General features: G+C 36.1%; 1 protein-coding gene across 2 annotated transcripts in view; it reads right to left on the reverse strand.

The window, feature by feature from the left end:
- The window catches only part of LOC150106226 (gamma-tubulin complex component 6-like), a 909,633-nt gene that overhangs the window by 129,801 nt on the left and 753,169 nt on the right, over window positions 1-26,663 (reverse strand). For both annotated transcript variants that reach the window (XM_090392253.1, XM_090392252.1), the window contains one exon: window positions 6,665-6,719. In XM_090392253.1, the coding sequence (XP_090248379.1) occupies window positions 6,665-6,719 (55 nt within the window). The remainder of the gene's footprint in view (window positions 1-6,664; window positions 6,720-26,663) is intronic.

The raw sequence follows: 26,663 nt of genomic DNA on the forward strand, positions 1-26,663 counted from the left end.
CAACATGGAAGAACCTGTCAGAAAGCATGTTACCAATAAGTCGTTGATGGATTGGCATGGTATCAGCTTGTATAGCATCCCCTCTTTCCATACTGTGTCGTATGCAGCAGTAAGGTCAACAGAGGTTTTAAACATCTGTGAAAGCCTGCTTCGATATGGGTAGTAAGGCTTAATACTTGGTCCGTACAATTACGTTGAGTCATAAAGCCTTGTAACGTATACTTCTTTTATACAAGGAGTTTCCAAAAAGTAAGGTAACATGTTTTTTTTTTCTTAATAATGGTAAAAGGGAATGAGATAAAACAGGGTGGACAGATAGATAAGTTAATAATATTCAAAGACTGCCATTGCAGTGTGGTGCTACTGTTATCTCACAGCTGATTCCACTCACAAGGTGGTGAGTGCAATCAGCTGTCCTTGAAGTTATTCATTTATTGCAAGCAAAAGGGGGCTTCACGAAGTGACATTCACTGTGAACTGGTTGCTCTGTATGGTGAAAATGTAATGTCAAAGATGCAGGTGTGTTTTTTGTGCAATGAATTCAAAGTGAGCTGTAGTGAAGATCGACATCAGGCAAGCAGGCCTTCATCGAGCAAGACAGAAGAAGATAACATTTTGCACGTTAAGGGCATCGTTCTTGAAGACTGTGAGTGAAATTGCTTTGAAATTGAACAAGTAATTGAACGTGAGTAAGTCCACTGTTTACGAAATTGTTCACAATATCCTTGGCTTTCAAAAGGTGTGCTCCTGCTGGATATGTGAGTTCATCACTTTACTCCAGAAAGCAAACAAGACTCCATGAACTCACAGGAGATTGTGGAAACATCCACAATCTCCTGTGAGCAAAAAATTAAAAACTGTTCCCACTGTCCAAGAAGTCATGGCCACAGTGTTATGGGATCAACAAGATATTCTGTTGGTGAACTTCTTGTCGAAGGGAGGAACAATGAATGCAGAGCTTTACTGTGCAACGTTGGACAAACTGAAAGCCAACATTTGATGCAAACAACCAGGACTCCTGATATGTGGCATGATTCTGGTGCATGACAGAAAGTGCTACTCCACACACCACTTGTGAGTGGTGGTACTGTGATAGTTGGAAAACTCTGGCACATCTCCCCTACAGCCCAGACTTAATGCCTTTGGACTTCCATTTGTTCAGCCTCCCCCACTCAAGAAATATCTTTCCAGAAGGTATACTACTGATGACGAAGTCCATCAGATGGTCTGATGTTGGTTACTGAGTGTGAGCATGGACTTCTTTGGTACTAATATTGATAAACTGATCAAGCGTTAGTACAAGGTATCAATAAATTTGGAGACTCTGTGGAGAAGTAGTGCCGTTCACTTATTTCTTGGTTTTTAATTTCAACTTCCTATTATTAAACATCCTCAAAAAAAAAGTGTTGCCTTACTTTTCAGAAACCGCTTGTATATGACAACTATGAGATAAATTGAAGTTGGCAGTCAGCATGTTAATGCTGCAAATTGTAGGGATGAGACAAAGGATTTGGGGATAATGGTGGACAAATGGTTGAAGTTCAGATAGCATATTGCAAAAGTTGGTAAAATAGTTCAAAGGATTACTTGGGCTTTGAAAAGCACACTAACAAGCATAGATAGGGAGGCTGTTATCCCTCTTTATAAGTTATGATTTGGCTGCATCTTGACTATTGCACAGATTTAGTTACCGGGATTTCTTTGGAATCAGGAGGTGGTAGCAAGCATCCACAGACAAGCAACAAAGCTGGTGACAGGTCTCTGTAATGTTTCTTATAAGGTTGAAGGTATGTGGGCAGCAAAGCTTAGATGACAGGTGGAAAACAGGGGACATGATAAAAAGTTATAAGTTATTAAAGGGGTTCTAAAAGATTGACACAAAAGAAAATTTTCAATACATGATGAATTGAGAGAGAACTAGAGGTTACTCGTGGAAGTTGTGTAAGAGTGTGGTTAGTAAGGATGTAAACCAGATTTTTTACTTGGAGAGTGATGAATCAGATGACCCATAATGAGTCATCTGCCTCCATGGAGATAAGATACTCTAATAATAATAATAATAATAATAATGAAATTAGCAATTGGTGGATATTTTTTTTTCCCATTTTATATCTGGGATATACAGTCCAACTTGGTTATAATGAGCACCATGGGACTGACAAACGTTCTTTGTTATAATAACCATTACTCATCAGTGATGAATTATATCTACCTTCTATTTTTTAAAATTCTCAATAATGTAATAAAAATATTAAAAAAACAAACAAAAGTTTTAGAGAGAAAAAAAATACAAAAAAAAAAAAAAGATATTATTTGTATGCTATACCTGTATTGTATAAACTATGATACACTTAACATTAAACAGAATTTATCTGTCCATAAATTTAAAACACTGAATTAGAAACTTTTATTTAATACCATTTTGGACATCCTTTAGCCCGAATTATAGCACATATGCAGTTTGACATGGATTCCACAAGGTGTTAGGTTGCATCCACATCATACCAGACATTCACCAGACACTCTTTTAACTGGCTCAAATTTGATGAAAGAGGACTTTCATCCTGAATCTGTTTTTCTAATGTCTCCTATACATTCTCACTGGAGTTCAGATCTGGGCTCAGTAGTGGCCAGGGAAGATGGTGGAAGTCACTGTCTTGCTTGTTGAAACAATTGTGATAATTTCTTGCACAACAGACAGTAGCACCGTTGTCCATGAAACAACAATGATCACCTGCTGAATAAAAAAAAAATCAACATTGAAGGATATACTTGAATAGCAACAATGTTCAGATACTTCTTGGAGGACACTCAACATTCCAATAGAACATGCCCCACAACATGAATACTTCATCAAGCCGAGTTCCTTGCTTCATAGGTCTCCTGCAAAACTCTCTGCCTGTTGTTGGTACAGAACAAAGTGTAGCATGACTAGTCCAACCATGACTTTTTTCCAGTCATGTTTCTGTATAGACATGCGACTGCCAATATCAATCCTCTTCAGTTCACTGTCTATAGTTTGGTGAGATATGGGTTGGGAACAGCTTTTATTATATGCTTTGGTCAACTGTTGCACACAGGAAGTTCTGCTTGTCCATACAAACCTTCTCAGATGAAGGCAATCTCATTCCTGACAGACTGTCTTAGGATCACAGTTACACTTCTTAGATAGGCAATGTGGATTAATTTTCCACTGATTAAACACCTGGTATATCTCACCTTTTGAGAAATCAGTCAGCTTTGCTGATTTCAAAATTGTGGCTACAGACAGACAGACAACCACAATAAGCCCTTTTCAAATTCTGAAAGATCCTTTGTTTTTTCCATTGTAATCAACACTAGTGATGATTACTGACTAGCAGCATTCTTAAATAATGCCTAGAACAAATGGTGATGCATATGACCAAGTATTTTACATATACACTGTGCAAGAAACATCTACCTACATCTGCATAAAGGTTTCTAATCAATAGCTGATATGTGTAATTAATAAATATGATTTCAATTAGTCTTTTGATTTATGGATCTTAAAGTTGTCATTATTGGATCTGCAGATTGAGATTCTCCTCTAAATTTTGCATAAATGATGCTATGTCGGTTTTTAAATCAATCCAACCAACCATTGCTACATACAAAATCATCATGTCTAATTGTTTAGAAAATTTTTTTACTTGAGCCTGCAAGATCAGACCACCTATTGAGAAACCCAGCACTTCTTTGTGTAGTGAACCATTGAAGCAATGATTCATCAAAGTTTGTATGCTCACGCTTTCCAAATTTCTTTTTTTTTTTTTTGTTTTGGTTATGCTGTTTTCCAGCACTGATATGTAAACATCTTTATTCTTCCACATTGTTAATACTGTTGAAGAAAACCTTTTACATCCTCCAACACACTACTGGCATCCAGTAGTGTGTGTGTTGCACTGGTATGATAATGCAGAGTGCAGGAGAAGAGCAGTGATGACGAATGAGATGATAGTGAGAATGTACAGGAAAAGGGATCTGGAGTATGTGGATGCGTGGAATACATTTGAGGACAGAAGGGTGCAGGCATTTGGAGAGACTGTTGTTTTCTGGGCAAGTGAGTGCGTCAGGAGAGGGAAATTAGAAATGCACAGGTGGAATGTTGCAGGGATGGTAGAAGTGAGAGAGTATACACTATATTACAGTGCTATATGGAATATGAGGGGAGTAATAATGGCTATAAGAATGCTGACAATACACTGGTTTTTCTGTATACAAATGATAGGAGGATTAGAAATAAAGGGAATGAGCTTATGGCATTGATTGACTCAGTCTCTCCAAAGGTTGTTGGCATTAGTGAAACTCAATTAACTGAGGAAGATGTTCTAACAAGGATAGAAATTGCTGAGTATAGCATATTTTGGCAGGATCACGAAGGTAATCATGGCTGTGGAGAATCTCAGTGGAAATAACACTAATGACTTTGAGAGTATATGGTGTGAGATGGATGTTTATAGGACAAGATATTTAGTGGGATGTTGCTACAGACCAGAAAATTCAGATGGTGATGAGCAGGAAATGTTTAGACAGAATTAATTTGGCAAGTGCAAAGCGAATGATCATTATGGAGGACTTCAACTATAGTGATATAAACTGGACAGAGGAAACAGCATGCAGTAATAAGGGAACTGAAATTTTGTATTTTTTTGAGGGACAACTACCTTAGGCAGCAAGGATCGAGCAAGAGTTTTGGATTTGGCCACAGCATCAGAGGATCTGATTGTGATTGAGATGTCATTCTTGCTACCTGTTAGAGTGCCCATGTAGTCCTGACTTGGAGGATGAAAAGGCATGGGAATTATTCAAACAGAAAGGAAGTTATGTGTTATAGGAATTATAAGGGAGGTGACTGATAGACTTAGAAACCACTTCCAGCAGTGCAATGGATGAAAGAATTTAAAGGAAGAGAGGTCGTTAGTGCATGAGAGATACTTAAGAAAAAATTTTTACAGCAATGACAGATTGTATACTTTGAGTGAAGAAGATAAAGGAATTTGGAGTCAAATGGAACAGTGGATGAAAGTAAGGCACATACTGGCATTTTTAAAAATTTTTCCAATGCATTTGACAGGATGTCACATGACAAGTTGATTTTTAAGTTGCATCATGTAGGTCTGGATATCAGAGAGTTGTATATGGGAAAGCAATATCTGGGAGTAGGAAAGTTAGAAGTGGAGTTCCACAGGGTTCAGTCCTGAGACCATTGCTGTTTATTCTTTATGTCAGTAATATTGTCACAGGACTACAGGGAGCTGTTCAGTTGTTTGCAGATGATGTAAAGCTTTGGAGGGTTATAAGCAATAGTGCTAATGTTTTGGTTCTTCAGGAGGTTCGAATAAGTTAGGGTGTGTAAAGGCAGGGAGGGGGTTTTCGGTTTAATGCAACTAAATGTAAAGGTTTAAAATTTGGGATCCACAGATGGGATGCTTCATACTCACTTGGCAGAGTTATACTGGAAGAAGTGCAGGAAGCAAGGAATCTTGGGGTGATTGTGGATAGAAATTTAAAGTTCTGAGAACATATTTCTGGTTGTCAAGACATCTCAGAGAAGTGTGGCAATGTTGAGGTAAACATTGACCATGAGAGATACAAGTGTGCTGGGCCCATTGTATAAAGCTTTGATCAGCCCACATCTGGATACTCAGATCTGGTCACTATGATTTGTAGGGGATGAAATAACTTTGGAGAGGGTACAGAGACAGATAACAAAAATGATGTCAAAACTGTACAAAATTGATTATGAAGATAAAATGAGGGCATGCAGAGTTTGGTGGATAGAATGCAAAGGAAGGGGATATGATCGAGACATTTAAGCTGTTGAAGGGTTATTATCATATTAACACTGAGGAGATTTTTCATATGGTAGAACAAGCAAAAGGAGCAAGGACAACTTCCATCCCTGGAAGTTACAAAAGGAGGTGGTGAGTAAACGGATAAGAAGTAAGTTTTCTGCATGGAGAGTGGTAGGAGAATGGAATGTGTTGTCTGAGAGGGTGGTGAAAGTGCAGACTGTGAATGATTTTAAAGAGTGGTATAATAGACTTTGTGTTTACTAGTATTGACTCCCCATGATGAGTCTTGTGACTCCAGAGGGGTCAGGAAAATAATAACAAATAGGGTCATTACAAATCTGGATGCTATTTTTAGTGTTAGCATAGCAACAAAGCACTATTTTCATTTAAACAAGTATGGCTGTGTTAATTTATCCCAAATCTGGGAGGTTGTTATTCTAAGATCATCTTCAAAATAGCCATAGATTACTTGTCATATCCTAGGGCCACTTGCCAGGACTTCAGGTCTCAATTTTTCCATTACAATTTTATATTTTTTTCACTAGTCATCTGACTATATTGTCTTATTTTTAACAAGTGTTTTTACATTCCAAAGGTATAATGTTTCAAATCTGACCAAATATGTGCAGCTTAATAAATAACATGGTGTTGTCTTTATACAGTGTTATGAATTAGTGCCATCAAAAATAGCATGCTATTTTTGGGAAATGATGAAAGCAATAGTGAATCAATGCCTTAATTTATTATCACAAATATATTTCAATATACATAAAGCATTAAAGATTAAAGTAATAGTGAATCAATTATCACAAATATATTTCAATATGCATAAAGCACTCACAACTTACCTATACAGCTGAAGCTGTCTGTACTGAAGATTGTTATTCAGATGATGGAATCTAGCTGTGAATATTATTATTATTATTATCATTATTATTATATGAGCAAAAAAAATCTGAAACACTACATAACATTAATAAGGAATTACTTCAACATCACATATCGAAACAACAGAGACACATATCGTATAACATGACCTACAACAACTCTCTACATCCCTACACCCTTCAACAACTCATACAGTTCTTTTGTGAGATCACATCAGATACCCACGCTACTCAACAACCTACCAAGAAATTTAAAACACATTGATAACTACAGAACATTAAAACACAAACTCTGGAAAAAATACCAACAAAGTTAATATACCATTAACACTAACATACACATCACAAATCACCAGCATTCAATGCCTACATCCCATCCATAAACAGTAACAACAACATAAATAGTGAAGGCTAGTCCCACTCTCTTCATAAAAGCTAACCAAGCTTCGAAGTAGGTGGGATTAATCCGCCTCATTCTTCTACACGCAATCCTCATAATCAAAGACTGCAGATTATGAAACAAAACAGTCAGTAAGGTGTATAACAATAATGAAGATACTGATAACATTATTCAGATAAGCTCTGCAAAAGCTTCGAAGAAGTCACCCAAAGAAACAAGTAAATATTATAAACAATTTAATAAAAAAACGAATCATTGTAAATATGAATGTGAAAAAAGATGTAAAACACATTGTTAACATCATCATTTATGCAATTTAAATAAGATATTTTCCTAGCATTCTGTACTGAATATATGTATGAAATTTATCTGAGACATTATCACATTATTATTATCCATTATTCAAAAATTCCGTGCAATCTTCATTGTTAATATTAGAAGAACACGTGCTGTAAATACAGATGTAAAAAAGTATTATTATCAAAATTTAATTCAAATGCAATGTAGAAAAAAAAAAATCACAAGTTGGAATGTCACTAAAGGTGACTATTGTAATTGTGTAAACATTTCAGAAATCATGTAGAAAGTATTTTACCTTGGGTATAATAAATGTTAAAGATACCAAGCTATTTTAAACCCGGTTTTAGTCCATTTCTCAAGTAAAGCAAACAGACAAACAAGTCGAGTTTGCGCCTGCAAGGTGCAAACTCGACTTGTTTGTCTGTTAGCTTTACTTGGGAAATGGAGTAAAACCAGGTTTAAAATAGCTTGGTATCGTTAACATTTTAGAAATCACCATATTTACTCTAAAAATATTTAATTATAAAAAAAATCTTTTTATTTATTGTAAATACATTAGTGGAATTGCAAAAAAAAAAAAAAAAACTGCTCCATTATTATAATTTATATTATTATTATTATTACCACCTCAAGACCTCATGGAATCAAAGACTCATCTGGGAGGTCCTTTTATCACACACACAGCTCATCATACCGTGTTTTAAACACATTCAAACTCTTTGCAGACACCACATTCTCAGGCAAGGCATTCCAATCATTCACAACTCTACACGAAAAAAACCTACCTCTCACTCCCCTACTCACACCCTCTTTATACGGGTACATGACAACTGGGCGACAGTGAATGGGCGATGGACAACTGGGTGACAGAATAAAAGATCAAATATGCAATTCTATTCTGTTCATCTATTACCAGGTAAATTTAAATAATTTTTTTTTTGATAAATGAGTTAAAAGAACGGTATAAACATAAAATTTGAAAAATCGCACTTATAATTAAGTTTATTTTTATTGTGCAGTATTACGAATTGTATAGAAGTTATATTGAAATTTCCCATACAAAAAAATGAGTAAGCTTGTTAATAAATATTTATATTATATATTTTCATTTATATCGTATATCAAAATTTGTAGGATCGTTTAAGAAAGAGATGGTTAAAAAGAGTGATCGGAAAATGATTTCAAAATGAAAAGGTATAATTGCACAGTATTAAAAATAAAGAAAAAAATATAGTTTTTTTTAAATTCATTTATTAATATTATTTTGTAATTAACAAACATATTTACAAATGTTACATATATACAATAAAACAAAAAAGTATATGCAATTCAAGACAATTTTTTTGAATTTATTAATTCATATTATAGTTATATGCAATACCACGTAAATATTCTATTATATTTTCCCTATCGTATTTAATAACTTTTTTCAAAATTCTTTGGTCAACTTCATTGTAATGTCTATGTTTGTGGTCATGTTGAAAACCTGCTACCGCTCTTTCATAATCAACACCATATGTTTTTTGAATTTTTTGTAGTCCATTTATAAAAATCCATAAATTTGGATGACTTGTGCTGCTGCCAAAGCTCAATTGCAGTTTTCGATGACAGGCTTCTGCAAAATTATTTGTCCTATCGCTTCCATTTATTGTTCTTTGGTACACAGACCAAACGTTTGAGAGAAAAATCGGTGGAGCCCTGGTTCTGTTATTCCTTAGACGACCTATGTATGTGTCTGTAAACCATTCTAAAATTGGTTCAAATTCATTGGATAAACGATTCTCAAGTTCAGAAATAGCGTAAATAATATCTTGTTCTGGAACGAAAGCAAGCAAAGTGATCATTTTTGAATTTAAGGCGAATTGCGCATCAGAATTATATCTGGTTAAAAGACTGCATGAAGCTAAATGCTTACAAAGATTTTGGCATGAATTGGCTTGATGAATGGCAATTTCAAAATCAACATTTATATTTTTGGGATCTAGTAATGGCCACATTTCATGTAGCATATAAAATAATTTTGTGTATGTTTCAAGAGTCTTATTAGGTAATAAATAATATAAAACAGGGAAAACAGGACCTCCATCCTATCTGGCCAAAATAACAAAAATTTGAGCAAAAAGAGGGGAAGAAAGTAAAAATGTGCCATCCATAAATAATTCATTCCTGCTTTGGCTCCACACTGCATGGCTTTCACGACCAAAAATTAATATTCTCATGAGGTCGACCTGTTCTATTCCAGAATCAGTCAATAAAAAACGTTCAAATTGTGATGGACTGAATTCATAATTTAAGTATTCTTCAGGAATAATTATTGTTTCCCTAGAATCAGGATTAATTGGGGATTTTTAATTTTTTAATCATCTTCTTTGAATATTTCTGCACAGACTGCTATGATTTGGAAGCATTCCTACTACCGCAGAAGAAACATTTTGTAGAACTTGAGTTCTGATTTGTGATGGGTTGCTCATTGTCGTATCCGCTAATTTTATAGAAATTAGTGATCCATCACTGACACTTGTCCAGATTCTACCTTTGCATCCTTTGTTTTTATTTTCACATCGTCAAAATTGAATTGAACCTTTCTTATCAATCTTGTCTTTAACATAAAGATACTCATTCCAAGCATATTTTTCCTTGTCTCTTTGACTTAATATTCTTGAATTATCCATTTCTGAAGAATAGAAACAAGAAATATAAATAAAAAAATAAAATTAAAAAAAAAGTTTTCACTATTGATATAATTAAGACTTTTTTCAGTACTATTTGAAAAATAGTACTGAAAAAATTCATATCAATAGTGAAATATTTCTATACTTCTATATAATTGTACTTTGTTTCATTTGAGAGATAATCAAGAGTTTGAAATTTATTACTGTTTATTAGAAGTCAAAATATCTTGCGAATGCGTATTAAACTAAATAACCTTACACAAAACGCCCAAATAACTTGTTCTTTGCACGTGGTAACTGTAACATTGACACAAATATCGGAAATGATGTAATAAACAAACAAAGAACAAGTCTTACTGTTTAACAGAAGTCAAAATATCTTGCAAATAAGTATTAAACTAAATAACCGCACACAAAACGCCCAAATGATAAATGGCCAAACAAGACACCTCACGAAGTGAAGCTCAGAAATACTTCATCAGACAATAAAAATAAACTTAATTATAAGCAAGATTTTTCAAATTTTATGCATATTTCATCTTTTATTCCGTCGCCCACTTGGCCATCGCCCAGTTGACCCTGTCCCCTTTATACAGTTTCCAGGAATGACCTCTGGTTCTCCCCTGATCTCCCACTATTCTCTGTAAAACTTCTCCAGCATTGATCCTATAACAACCCCTTACCAACTTGTAGGTCTCTATCATATCATATCATATTGTTGGATCCAACTTCTTCTAAATCTTTACCTTGGATCCGACATGTTAATCACTATGATGTTCTTAAACAACTGATAAGTTGTAAGTTGATTTCTAATACAAATATAGAGAAAATTTATATTTTAAGACTGCGCCACTCTATATCTGAATTAGTTCAAGAACTGAAGAAAAACCAGCTCACAACTATTTCTCCTTTTAGGTGTTAATATTGTATATACTGGCCGAGTATATTTAACTAACTTATTTTACCCGCTTTGGTTTGAATATTTTATGAATGGTGCAGTAAACGAGATTCAGGCAAAATACAACTTCAGATAAACAAAAACAAACATTTAATTTTAAAATCACAAATTTTACACTTAGGATCAAATCACTAATTAAGTTATTATAAACACTTCAGCCTTTCTGATAATACTGTCATACAAACTCAGACAATGGTAAACTTGTTATCTCTAATACAGTCTTCTCACAGTTCTTTAAGTTCCAAATACAATAAAATCGCAGTAATATCACTTTACAAGCAAACACTTTTAAATTTACACTTCAGCTAATCTTCACAATAGTTACTGTTAACATAAGGAAATTCTAGGATGAAACTCACGCACTTCTCTGTATAGGAATATTAAAGGTTGGAATAATCTTACCGATAATCTTCTATCTTCATCAACTTATACACAAATACTTTTTATAACCGTAAACACTTTTAACAATAATCGGCACTCGTTAAAATAAATCTTCAAAGCATTAACTGAATTAATTCACATTCACTATACACATAAACAAACGTTCTTGCATGAAGTACTACTGATCACTCATGAATTAAGGCAATACACAATAATTCCTTATCTTGAAGTTTTATATGCACAGTTGTTTACTCTTCCGGCATTCAATTAATTCTTTAGACACTACAATTCTAAGCACAGTTAACAGTAAACTTCAATTTTTACAGCCTACTATTTTCTAGTTACTTGATGCTTTATTTCAAGATTCTGTGTGTCCTTGACAGGTCGGCCCTGAAATTATATCTCAATTCAAGTATCGCTAGTCTAATTAGTAGTCACTCAGCTGTCTTCCGTAGCTATAATTGTTATTCTACAACTTATTAGCTAACTGCCTCTTGACTAGCAGACTTTATTTAGCTGCCAGAGTGACTTGCCAACTCGCTATTATCGCACTGTGATTCCCGAATGCTCCGATTCCAACCTAATGCTAATCCTCTCCTTTCTCTCTCTAATCTATCTCTTAATTAATTAATAATTTCAGCGTTCATCGCTTATATATCTGTTCTTCCTGCCTAAATTATTCTCGTGATTTCTTTCTAAAACTCTTTTCAATAAACCTCACGTGGTGTTCCAAAACGTGCTCGCTTACTTACATGCATCTCCATGACAACAAAACAAAACATAATAAAATTGAGGTATTGCATAACGCTAAACTTCTACAAATAGGAATAAATAAAGAATATTTACATTTCAATTAATGCGCAGTTAAATTATCAAATATAAATTCTATATTAACATAGAAATAAGCTAAATAGCTTGATAATATTTTAACACACAGTTTTTCTACTATTAATACATATATTCTTGATTAAATAATTAAATATTAGATAAAATTAAAGGTAGTTATATGAATATTAAATTATAAACAAGTGATTTACATTAAATAATATTTACAAATGTAGCCTTTGCCATGGTAGATTAAGTTGGATTCTGAGGAGAGTATTACTAATTTAAATTTCTCTTTATTCAAAATCCCACACTATAACAACTCCTTACGAACTTGTAGGTCTCTATCATATCTCCCCTCTTCCTCCTGTCCACCAGACTCTGCAAAGTACATCATCTTTCCTCATACTAGACATTCCAGAGGTCAGAAACTACCTTAGTCAGTCTCCTTTGGACCTTTTCCAACATCTCTTCATCCTTCTGAAACCCAGTGACCAAATCTGGGAACAATAGTCCATGTGTGGCCTAATCGAAGTCTTATACAACGGAACAAGAATCTCCCTACTTCTACACGTCAGTGTCCTCCGCATCATTCCGAGAAGCCTTTGTGTTGTCTTCCCTAAATTTTAGATTCTTATCCACCATCACCCCCAGATCTCTTATTTCCTCTACCTCCAACAACATATTCTCACCAAGCATAAATTCTGCATCCCATCTTTGTTTTCCAAATTTTAAAACTTTACATTTTGCAACAATGAATTCACATCCCCATTTCCATGCCCAATCACTCAATCTATTCAATTCTTCCTGTAAGGCCACAACATCTTCACTACACTTCATGGTTCATCCCTACTTTGCATCATCTGCAAACAACTGAATATCTCCATCCAAGTCTTCACCTATATCATTAATATACAAGTTAAACAGTAATGGACCTAAAACAGACCCCTGAGGCACTCCACTAGTGACTTTCTTTTCCTGGATATCGCTCCCCCATACAACTTGTTGATACCTATCAGATAGCCAGTCTCCAATCCAAGCACCAATCTAATATCCAACCCCATCTGCTCTAGTTTGACTGTCAACCTATCATGAGGTACTCTATCAAAAGCCTTTGTGAAATCTAAGTATATTTATTATTATTATTATTATTATTATTGTTCCGGGAAACTCCAAGGAGTCGACAGACTCATCGAGGGAGACCCTAACATCATATCTGGAATAACTATTCAGCATTCACACAGTATCTATCATATCTTGCCTTGAACTCATTCATGGTCGTAGCACCCACAACAGACTCTGGAAGCTTATTCCACTCATTCACCACTCTCCAAGTAAAAAACCTAGCTCTAACACCCTTGTCAACCATGCTCTTGCCCAGCTTCCATGCATGGCCCCTAGTCCTCCCACCACCAGTCATATTTTCAAAAATATCTTCTGGATCAATCTTATAAAAACCCTTCAGTAATTTGAATGTCTCAATCATAACACCCCTCCTTCGCCTATCGTCCAATTTCTGCAACCCACAAATCCTCAACCTATTCTCATAAGGTACATTCCACACCTGCTATCATCTTGGTCACTCGTCTCTGGATCCTCTCCACTTTCTCCCCATCACGAAGAAACTCTGGTGCCTATAACTGGGCACAGAAGTCCAGATGGGGTCTTATCAAGGCTCGATACAGAGGAACAACAACTTGTCTCTGCATGTTAAAGTATTTTTCATAAGTCAAGTGACTTGGTGAGCTGTTTTAGTCACTTTTGCAATGTGCCCCCTAAACTTCAACTCCCTATCCACCAGCACTCCCAAATCCCTGGCCTCATCAATCTCCTGGAGTATGGTTCCACCAATATGATATACTGCTGCTGTTCTTTTCACCCAAAAGTGCATAACCTTACACTTTGCCACATTAAACTGACATCCATTTTTTCCTAGCCCAGTCCTCCAAACTATCCAAATCAACCTGTAAAATTTTGACATCCTGTGCACTCACAATTGCTCTACCCAACTTTGCATCATCAGCAAACAAGTGAACACTTCCTCTCAAATCCTTTCCAATATCATTGATGAACAAATTGAAAAGCAGTGGTCCAAGAACAGAGCCCTGCGGCACTCCAGTTGTCACAAGCCGTCTTTTTTTGACTCCACTCCTGAATAAACCCCTCTCTGGTATCTGTCCTTCAACCACCCTCCTATCCATCTTACCAACCCTATATCTATCCCCATCTGCTGCAGTTTACTGATTAGGGTTCCATGTGGTATCCTGTCAAAGGCCTTGGCAAGGTCCAGTAGTATCACTGTAAACCCATTACCCCTATCCAGTTCAGCCGTCACTGTGTTATAAAACATGAGCAAGTTACTGAGGCATGATCTACCCTTCACAAAACCATGTTGTCCCCCATACAATATCCAATTTTCATCTATCCAATCCTATATTCTTTTCTTGACTAATTTCTCTAAGACCTTGACAATGATTCCTGATATGCTAATCGGTCGGTAATTTACAACAGCAGTCTTGGAACCACCTTTATGCAGTGGAACTATTTTTCCCTCCTTCCACCCACTCGGGATAAACCCAGACCCGAGACTCAAATTAAACAAAATGGTCAAGGGTACTGACAATTCTTTAGCTGCTTCTCGTACTACACGAGCTGGTATACCATCCAATCCCACAGATGTATTGACATTGAGTTTATGCAATAGACTACTCACCTCCACTTCATTCACCACAATTCCCGTATAATCTACTGGTTTATTCGTTTCTGCAATGTCACCACCTGGATGATATATTCTTGCAAAGTGCTCACTCAGCAACTCAGCTATCTCAACTGATTCAGTTACTTCCTACCATCGGCAGTCTTTAAAATCATTCTGCCATGTACATTTTTCCCTTTACTTGCTACATATCTAAAAAAACTGTTTAGGATTCTCTTTAGCCTGCATGGCCAATGTTCTTTCGTAATCCTTTTTTGCTTTTCTTACCACACTCGTCACCCTTCTGGCCTGCGCTTTATACCGTTCATGTGCCTGCCGGTCACCTTTCTCCTTAAATTCCCTCCATAGTTGTTTCTTTTTTTGCAGCTCAAGCTTGATGGTGTTATTCATCCATTTAACCCCTACTTGATTTATTATTCGTACTCTAGGTATACAGTCAGGCATTGCTTCATGCAAGCACTTCTTAACTACCTCCCATGCACTATCAACTTCTAGTCCTTGCAGTTGTACATGCCATGGCACTGAGCCAATCAAACTCCTAAGCTTGTCATACTTTCCAGCCCAATAATTCCACATGTACCCTGTCTTAATTGAAAATTCTACACCTTTAGCCACCTCCCAAGTCAAGACCCTGTGATCACTCTCACCGATTGGTGGCAATGTGGTCATATTTGTTACAGCCAAATCCTCAGATGTAATTACTAGGTCAAGCACTCTCTGACCCCTAGTATTTTCCATTACATGCTGTCGCAGATAGTTATCCCTTAATAACCGCATAAAATCCAATTCCTTCCTCCCGTGTGTCCTCTCCTCACTCCAATCAATGGTGACCATAGTTGAAATCTCCCATAATAATCACCCTCTTTCCACTCATTTCTTCTATTTGCTTGTGCATACTGTCACCACCATCTTTTCCATCACCTGGTCTATAGCAGCACCCAATTGTATATTTAGTTCTGCTGGCCACAATCTCACACCAAATGGCCTCAAATGTGCTCTTTTCTCTATCCTGCAATTCAACTTCTATTCTCCTTGGCTGTAGCTCATCAGCTATCATCAACAATACTCCTCCCCCCATTTTATTCTCTCTGTCATTCCTGAACACACTATACCCATCACATTCAATTCCACTAGCTATATCATCTACAGTCAGCCATGTTTCACTAATACCAATAACCTGTGGTCTGGAAGTGCAAACCATGGCCAAAAACTCTTCCTTCTTGTTCCTAATACACCTAGTATTAGTGTACATGAATTTAAGACCCCCATTAGCCCCAACCCTACCTTGATGCCTTATATTAACTATCCCACTCTGGTTTGTTGTCCTTATTTACTCTAGCATATTATATTTATTCTTACATTCAACTGCCTCCCTAAGGACTGTATATCTACTCCCCCCCACTAACAAATCTAGTTTCCCTGAATTTGCACATCCACTACATTCAGCAACACTTTCTCAAGTCTTCTTACACCATAACCATTCAAATGCAAGCCATCCATCTTATATAGATCCTTTCGCCCATTAAACTCACTCCACACATCCACAAATTCCACACCACTCATCATACATAACCCACGCATAAAGTCATTCGCAATTATGGCCCTCATTTTAAACATTTCACTGTCATACCGTGGCAAAAGACTAATCATCCTAACTCTCTCACTCTTTTCTTTTGCTACCTCAAACAATTCATTCAGGTCTTCTATCATTTCCATTTTATCTCCTTTCAAATCATTCGTACCTGCCACAACAATCATTTCTTTCACCCTTTCCTTTTGCTCTCTAATAGACTCAGTTATATCCTTTATGGTCGCACCAGGTTGGTACGATTTTGTCAAATCCTCTACTAACACACCTCGTACTAACGAGTCTCCACACAGCACTCTATCCTTCATTTTGTTCATGTTCACATTCATACGCCTATTTTTCCTGTCATACCTTTTATTATTGGTTGGTTCATTCAGCTTCTCTAGCTGCTGTTTTGCCCTTTTTATCGCACCATTCAACAACGCGATCTCACTCAATGCATCTATCTCATCTTTTTTATTCTCTGAGAAACCATTAATACTATCATTCACACTTTCTACATTCACACTCTCATAATTCTAATGTACAACCTTGCCGTTTCTTGTCATATCGCTATTTTCTTCATTCTGAAGTTTGACAAAAATATCACACTCACGATCCGAAATACCCTTCAATTCCTCATTCTCCCTACATTTTCTACACACATTCAATCCTTTATTATCATCTATCCACACTCCAACAGCACTCCGCAAAGCGTACATTTCACAGCTAGTACACTGACTCATTTCTTTTATACTACCGTTCTTTGCTAAAGACGGCGAACCATCATTACTTGTCGCCATTTTCCTTCATACAGGTGCCATAATTATTGCAACGTATTTTATCAAATAATAAGTTATAATACACCAAAAACACACAAATAGACGCACTAAAATACGCAAGGCAAACAAAACTACGCAATATTAAGTAATTTTATCAACGATAACTGAAAATAGTACTTATCTTATCAGGAGCTTGCACGAACACTACACACTACGATATAACTTCGAACCTTACTGTGTATCCTTTTCCTCTGTCCAAGGAAGCAGTCACTTTATTGTAATAAGTAAGTAGATTACTAAAACACGACCTCCCTTTACCAAATCCATGCTGTCTATCAAAGATAATACCATTGCTATCAACCCAACCGAAGTTCTCACAAGCTTCTCCAACAACTTAACCACAACATCTGACACACAGATAGGCCTATAGTTTGATGACTGAGTTCGATCACCTCCTTTATGAAGTGGCACAATCTTGCCCTCCTTCCACTCCTTAGGAACTTGACCAAATGCAAGACTCATATTAAAAAAATATGTCAAGGCAGGTGTCAACTCCCTGGCACGTTCTTTCAGAATACATGGTGATATATTATCAAGTCCAACAGCTTTATTAACATCTAGTTTACTCAACTCTCCATACACCTCTTGCTCACCTACAGTCAGTCTCTCCTCCCCATCATCAACTGCTCTCAATCCCTCCATGAAGTCACATTCACAAGATTGAAAGATATTTATGAATGTGACTTAAGTATCTCCACCATACATTCTGCATCAGCTGTCTTTATACCATTTGCTCCAATCAATGTCATCCTTCAATAATTATTCTTTCTTTTGCTGGCTACATAACAAAAGAATTCCTTAGGATTCTTTTTGGCTTCATTAGCCAACTGCTGTTCATACCTCTCTTTAGCTATCCTCACCCTCCTTGCTTGGTCTTTGCAGACCAAGCAAGGAGGGTGAGGATAGTTAAAGAGAGGTATGAACTTCTGTATGAGCATCTTCCTGTACTTTCAATTCTAACTGCTGACTTACAACTCAAATAAAGACTAAGTATTGCTTGATATAATGCCCCATTGACACCATATAACTGTAGTGTATTGAATAGCTTCTCTCTTGGCACCTTGTCATATGCCTCTTCCAGATCGACAAAACTTAAATATAGATCTTTGTTATATTCCCATGCTTTCTCGACTATTTGTCATAAAGTGAAGATCTGATCCTGACAGCCTCTATTTGGCCTGAATCCAACTTGTTCTTCCACAATTCTTCTCAACCGTTTCTCAAGTATACTTGCATAGATCTTGCCTGGAACACTCAGTAGGGAAATACCTCTGTAATTCTCACATTCAGTTTTATTTCCCTTTTTATATATGGGTACTATGAGAGCTCTACTCCAATCATAGGGAATTCATCCCTCTGTCCAGGCATTCTGAACTATGCAGTGCAGCCACTGTAAGACTTTTATACCACCATACTTCAGCATTTCTGGTCGAACATCATCTACTCCTGCTGACCTTTACTCATTTCAAGCCTCTGATGGCTTTTTCTACTTCAAGTATGGATATGTATTCCTGACTGCATGCCTGGTCAGTGTTATTTACCACTGTGCTGTCTTTACTGCTTGTTTCATTTAGCAGTTTTTCAAAGTAATTACTCCATACTTCAAGGATATCTTTTTCTCCCGTTTTCATGTCACCTTTGTCATCTCTAACTCCTTTTGCAGCACTCTTTCCTCCATTCCTAAGCTTCTTCAACAACGTCCAGAATATTTCGCCACCTTCTTGAATTATTTGAAAATAAAATCCATTTTTCTATTTTTGCCTTGAGAAAATTTTTCAATAACCTTTTCATTAAAATTTGTAATTTATGAAATCATGTTTTATTTCACCTTTATTGAGGTGTAAAGTAAAGGGGGTACTCATCATAGGCCTAGAGTAGTTGGTATAGGGGTGCAAGAAACCTGATAGTATGAGAGATAGAGAAAAGGCCTCAGCTCTTTTATATCATCACATAGCAAAAGGCTATCAGTTTTTCTTTTCACCAATAGGTGAACGACAAAAAGATCAATTAAAACTAAAGCGCAAAGATTATGAATACCCATGTCATTAGCTTTATCTGAATTAACCACCTTCAGTTGGCTTTCTCTGCGTGGGATTGCTCTGTAGTCATCCCTGCAATTGACCATGAGACCACATTGAACTAAGAGGATGGAACAATTTAAAAACACCTCAGAAAAAATAGACAGAATTTTATCTCTTCCTGATGAATATTGCATAATGTGGGTGTTCTACACAACCTCGTCATCGTATGTTACGCTTTCGTGCAGGCCTACACATTTTACCGCGTAAGCTTCCGTAACCAATAATCCCATGGAATAGGTTGGTTGCTCCTTATTCCCCTATACGACCTACACAAAAAAAAATTGATATCTCCTGGAATGCTTCTTTATAAATGCAAAAATTGTCTGACTGAATAATAATATTTCCACAATACAATATTATAAAACATTTGGATGTCATATTGCTGGTTTTCAAATCCATTTTCTTTCTAACTTTCCACAGAATTTTTATTCATTAATTATAAAAATAAAAATTCTCTTCCCACTGCTGACAGATAGTGGGTATTGCAAAAAAAAATAACCTGTTCTTTGTAAGTAATGGAAAGCCCAACACATTACATAATCTGTTCCAAATATGCAAGTCAAGAGGGCAGCTGTAATGCATGTTCTACCATTTCCAATCGGTAACAGATGTCATGGATTGGATCTGCGATGTTAAAGTATCCCCATTTGATGGTATTGACTGGAAGGCAACCATATGCAATTCAATAAGCAAGATCCCTCCTGTTAGAGTATCTTGAAACTTCAATAAGTAATGACAACAACACTTTGTTTCATAAAGAAATCTTTAATCTCTTTTGCTGCGAACTTCCACAGTTCGCAGCAAAAGAGATTAAAGATTTCTTTATACCAAAGCAAAGGAAAAATCTCAGCTTTTGGACCTTTATAATCATTTACTACAAATAGGGGCAGATGAAAACCCAGGTAGTACAGGAGAAGGTCTGCACATGTGTGACTAGTCTGAAATATTTTATGGATTTTTGAAGCTGTATTGCTTAAATAGCAGAATTTTAAGACTGGAAGTTTAAATCCTGTATGCTTCTTAGATAGTTGAAGAAATTTCTTTTTAACTTCTTGGTATTGGCTGGATCAATTTTCATGACTGGAGAGCAATCCGAGGAAGAGAAAGCCAACTCACAATGTGGTTAACTCAGATAAGGCTAAAGACATGTGTATCAGTCATCTTTGCGCATTCATTTCACCTGACCAAAAAAAATTGCACAGGCTTGCTATATAATTGCTTTTCTTCAACTTCTGTGATTTATGTATAACTGAACAGGGAAGATTATGGTTTTCAGATTATGGTAATATGGCTTTAAAAGAAAAGAGGCTCTATTTTCCTTCTAAGGTTTCAAAGTTCTTGAACTGGTAATACTGGATAAGTGGAGATGGGAATTCCAAATATAATGAAAGGTTCTATTGTAGGGGTTAGTACAAAAGGAATGCCTCCAAGATCCCACTTTCCCCAAACTTTTATTGAAGTCTCATCAGTGGGAGCCAGACCCAGAAGTGATACCAAGGTTGAAGTAATTGAGAAGTCATATTTCCATATACAAGTAGACCAAAGATGTTACACTTTATTACAAAAAAAAAAAAATATATACTCTGGATTAGAGATAGATGTTGAAATTTTTTTTTTACTTGGTTATACTACAAATTAAAGATGCCAAGAAATTATAATCTTGGTTTCATCCTTTATCCAAGTGTAAGCAAACAAAGTTCACAAGCAAACTTTGTTTACTCTAAGCAGCACACTTGGATAAACGATGAACTCAAGAATATAATTTCTTGGAGTCTTTAATTTATACTCGAGACCTTAGTGCTAAAACAGCAGAAGTCCTTCTCCCCATATACAAGTAAAAAAAATAGTGTATCACCATATTATTAAAATACTCTGGATGAAAGGTTCCTACAAGTTGCCCTACTATGGATTGACAGAAAAATCAGCTAATATCTGCATGGAAGAACACAAAAAATACATCTGCAATCATGATCAATCAGGCCTTGTGTGGGCCATGTTTTAGATATTATTATTATTATTATTCAGGCCTCCATGGAGTCAAAAGACTCATTGTGGGAGGTCCTTCCTAAGAACATAAAGTCTGTCAAGACTCATTGAGGGGAGGTCCCCCCCTAAGAAACACAAAGTCTATCATACCACTCCTTAAACTCATTTACCGTTCTCGCTCTCACCACTCCATATGGCTCATAGAATCAACTGGAAAAAGACTATCATGCTCGAGTACAGTAAATTTAGTAGAGAAAGACTATTTTTGGAATTTGCAGCTGCTCTGAGAAATCAGTCTAATTTGAATAAATATGGTTGCATTAAACTTCCCAAAATATGAGAAGCACTAATACTTTGAGTTACCAGTTTACATCCTAGGCTGCAACAGGTGGTCATAGAGAGTGCCCCACCTAGTTAGGATTCTAGTCTTTTGTTTACATGGTTGATTTAGTTTTGTGTTGCCTTTATGATTGTGTGTTATAAGTCTCATATTTTACTTCCTGACTATGCCTTTCAAAATAATGGAAGAATTAAATATCATTTTTAATCCTTTCTCAGTGCTGTTTAATTCCACTAAGCCTGTAACATGAATGTATCATATTACAGTATTGTCTGCATATAGGGCCATTGTGGTGCAGCTGTGCATGGGGCATCAGCCAAATGCATAGCAAAATGTAGAACTGATAACAGAGAGACCTGGGGCTGCCTGCTATAATTTTGCTTTTGGTGAGGTAGAATTTGGTAAGTTTAGCCAGTTCTAGTGGGAATTTGGCTACTGGGTTTGAAAAGACCCATTGTGCCATATTTTGTTGAATGATTTGGCAACAATCAGAAAGATAGTTACTGTGTGCTGCTTCAAGTTGTACCCTATGCTGATGTTTTTCCATCACTCCAAGAACTTGTTTGGTGGAGTGGTTCTCAAAGAATCCAAATTGCTCATCACAGATTCAGATTTAATTCTTCGGTGAAATGAGGGAGATAGCAATGGTTATACCAAATGCTATACAGGATGAAGCATGAGCTACAGTAAATGCAGAAACTTCTGGCAAGTTGTTCAGCTAAGAACAGAAAGAAAAAAAGAGGTACAAGAAAAAATAAAGGAATGCTTGACTAAGAGAAAGAAAAGGTATGGAGAGAATCTTGTACAGTGATTCTATTATAAGTGATATGCTTGATGAGAGAGAGAGAGAGAATGATGAAATTATGCTTCCCAGGTGCAATGATTAACAATGTTAAGAAGGATATTAGAATGCAAAAGGGTAAAATGAAACAGTTTTTTGGGTTGGAATAAATGATTTGAAAGGATGTATGGAATAAGGGAGGACATGAAAGAGTTATTGAAAGTAGCAAAAGAAAAGAGTGAGAGAGAGATAAGATAGTGAGTCCGATGCCTTGGCATGACAGAGTTGAGTTGATGACAGTGAATGAGTCGATGTGTAGATATGTGTAGAGAATGTCTGATGGACAAAAGGACTTATACAAAGGTTGATGGTTTATATTTGAAGAGTTTTGGTATTCAGAGGATGAAAAAAGTTGCTGAATGAAATGAGATTGTAGTAGCAAATTCAAGGAACTAGAGTTTTTTTTTTTTTTTTCTGGGGAAGAGGGATGGGAACTGTTGAGCAAGTACAGAGATACCAGCAAGGTTGATGAGTGAAAAAATGCCAAAGTTAGTACTGCTGGTAAAAAACTAGAATGGGATAGTTAGTATAAAGTGCAAGAACTGGGTGGGCATAACATGCTTTTGTGTTTTGTTGACTTTCAGAAAGCATTCAACGGTATAGATCAGAAAGTGGCAGGGATTGTAATACAGAGCTGCTGTGAGAAATTGTGGAGTAATTTGGACAAGAGGGAAGAGACCCAACATCTCTGAGCATTTTTATCATGCTTTTGAAAGGAACAATGGTTGTTATGAAGGAGAATATAAGGGAATTTCAATTCAAGGTACAAAATTCAATAGTTTACAATTTACAGATGATGTTATCATTATTCATCACTGAAGAACAGTGTTGAAGTTAGGTAATGAAGGAAAGAAATATGGGTTGATAATGAATACAGAAAAAACTAAAACAATGATATTCAGAGAGAGAAGAGGATGAAAAAGCAAATAAAGGTCAATGGACATGAGCTGGAAGATGTTAGAAACTTCATGAACTTAGGGTGCAACATGATATGTGATTCAATTTCAAAAGATAGATAAGATCTCAGATAACAAAAAGATGGATAAGATATAGAAAAGTAAATCACTAAGCATTGTCATAAAACTGAGGCTGCTGGCAACATGCATATTAAGAAGTGGTCATGAGATACATGTTCTTTTAAAAGAACATATTTATTATGTACGTATGTATCAGAAAGAAAGGGTTTTGAGTCACCTGACAGTGGATGAAGAGAAATGGAAATAAAGGAGGAAAAGTGCACTGGACCCATGGGGCACTGATGATGACGAATGTTAGGAGTTTGTGTGATCTTTATTACACATATATCAAAGGGATGAATGGTAATCTAATAGCTATCATAAACTTTCCAAGATGGAAAAAAATGTTGGTCCACACAGGATGGTTAGGCAAGGGTTTTATTTTTAGGGCCTAGTTAAGTGGCAACTGCTTCCATCAAAGTGAGTAGGTTCATTTGCTATATAAGCTTCTACACACGGGCTATAAAAGCCTGAAATGGATGGTGTGGGAATTGCACCAGAAGTTATTCATATTCTATGCATATATTTGTGGTCTATAATCAAGTTTATATATATATATATATATATATATATATTTTTTTTTTTTAATGATTCCATACATAAGTGGTTGGTCAACCTATATTAGCATAGTCGATGAGCAAGAAGGAACCTGTTTACATGCAAAGAGCTGTGGATTGTAATTCCTTGGGAAATACCTATGATGGGAATTCCTACAAGTGCTGCTCTAGAGGGCAGCACTTGTAGGAATGATCGAAATCTGTGAGTTTGGAGTTGGATTGTGAAGGAGCATTGAATATCTGATGCACACACTTTTTCCTCCCTTTCTTTTTTTTTTTTTTTTTTTTTTTTTTTTTGAGAGGGGGAGATAAGACAGAACTATGTGTTGCTAGGATTGAAAGCAACAAGTTAATCTGAATCCCATGTATTTAATAGAAGATAGAGTAATTACTGATGCTAACTGAGATGAACAGTGGCTGCAGAAATATTTGTAAATGATGCAGACAGAAAAAACTGAATGCCTGTGTGAAAGTGTAGTGACTGGTGTGAGATGGATCAATTATCAACATAACTGCTCTCTTTTGTATTGAGTCAAGTATTTTATAGGAGATCTTAGGGTGCACATCCCAATTCTGAGAATAGTATTCAATGGATAGGTGAATTTGTGATTTGCCAAGTTCGACTGCATACAAATTGGAAGAGAAGCAAGAAGCCATGAGGTTGGGTTTTTCTATAGGTGATTATGTAATAAAGTTATCCAAGCATAACAGGTGTGGGAATCAATATTGGACTGAACTTATGACTGCTAACTACTGCAAGAGACTAGAAAGTATAACTGCCATTTGGACAGGATGCAAGTTTCCTGTTTTTTTGCTCTTTTAAAACTTGCTTTGGAAGTATTGATAATTTCTTGCAGCTGTTCTGGGCTTTGGTTTGAGGAATAAAAGAACATGCAGTTTTGAATGAGCAATTTGTGCAACCCAAGCACACCACCTGGAAAATCGAGGAATAGATAAGGGCTGGAAATTAAGAGTCGAATAGGGAACAAATGTTTCCATATAAACAGGAATTACTTGGTGACACTTTCAGTACAAATGTTGGGTCAGAAGGATGGAAACTTTACTCCAGCCCAAAGAAGAGGGCATATAAGTTATGAAGATCATCATCCCACTTGGCATTCTTATAACTGTCATACACCATGTAGATGAGAGCGACTTTGTGCATGTTAGTATGTGGGTAAGACATCAGAACTACGCTGTGGTTGGTCAGAATTTCACGGAAGACAATGCTCACAGAATATTTAAAGGATCAGAAGTAAGGAAGAGATTCAAGAGTTTGGAGAGTGGTTAGGGTTATCTGATATCAAGATAAATGTGTGGACAATTTGTGCAAGATCACTGGTGATAAGAAATGTCTCAACATCTCTACCTACATTATCTGTTTGGAAGAAGAAAGCCTGTCATGAACATAAAATCCCCAAGAAAGACCACAATATTAAGAAATTTGGCCTTTTAAGGAAAAGAAACAAAAAACATACAAAAAACAATGTTTGGTGACATCAGGAGAGTGATACCATGCAGATGAGATAGAGAAAGCAAATGAATGTGACAGATTGTATATTGGATATTCTATGGCACATTGTCGATCAAACCGAACATATGCACAGATGCTACCTCTGAGACAAAATGAATCAGAGTGCAAAATTGGGAAAGGAGAGATGGGTAGTATTTGAAAAAAATAAAGCAATTTCGGGCTTCTGATAGGAAAACTACGAGTTTTGCAGACTGGAAATGGTAATGAACATTGACGAGGCTGGAAGTCAGACCATGTATATTTTTAAATGGATTTGAAAGGATCTGCGAGGTTTGTTGTTGAGTACAGGCTGTACACATTCTTATGCAGTGTCAGAGTTCTCGTTTTCATGGTGGCTATTAGTAGCACTTGATTTTTTAACAGTGTTTTACAGTCAATGGTCTATGCATCATTTTGAAAGTTTTCTTTCAGCTGATGACATATTCAACGCTTGTTCTTACTAGACAAATGTAAGGTCTGGATGGGCTTGTACATGTGATAGAGATGGAGTGCCTTCAAACTTACTATTCACAGCCATTATGAATTTGGATCTACTCATCAGCATATTACAGGTTTCATTTACCAGACAGGAGAATTTTTGTTCCCATTTTTTCAGAAGTTCATGGGTCTAAACTGATGGCACTTGATAATTTTTCTAGGGTGAAAATTACATTTTTAGTAAGCTTGATGGTCTCATCTAGTGTTTCTACATTCCAGACATTTTGGAACCTTCGGGAATCAAGAACGGGAAATCGTATTTCCTGAGAATTCCCGAAATAATCTTTTTTATTTAATTTTCGTTGATCATCTGTAATAATGGCTATAACAGTAAATGTCAATAAACAGAAAAGCCGTAGAAAAGGTGGGGCAACTGGGGTTTGTGGTCCCGGTGCAGTCTTTCAGAGGTTTCGAGACACTCCAATATGTAAAAGGTCAAAGCAGAAAATGAGTAAATGAAATTCCTA

This window comes from Typopeltis vanoorti, chromosome 5 (assembly GCF_054136105.1).
Source record: "Typopeltis vanoorti isolate ZY-2024b chromosome 5, IOZ_Tvanoo_1.0, whole genome shotgun sequence".
NCBI classification, from domain to species: domain Eukaryota; kingdom Metazoa; phylum Arthropoda; class Arachnida; order Uropygi; family Thelyphonidae; genus Typopeltis; species Typopeltis vanoorti.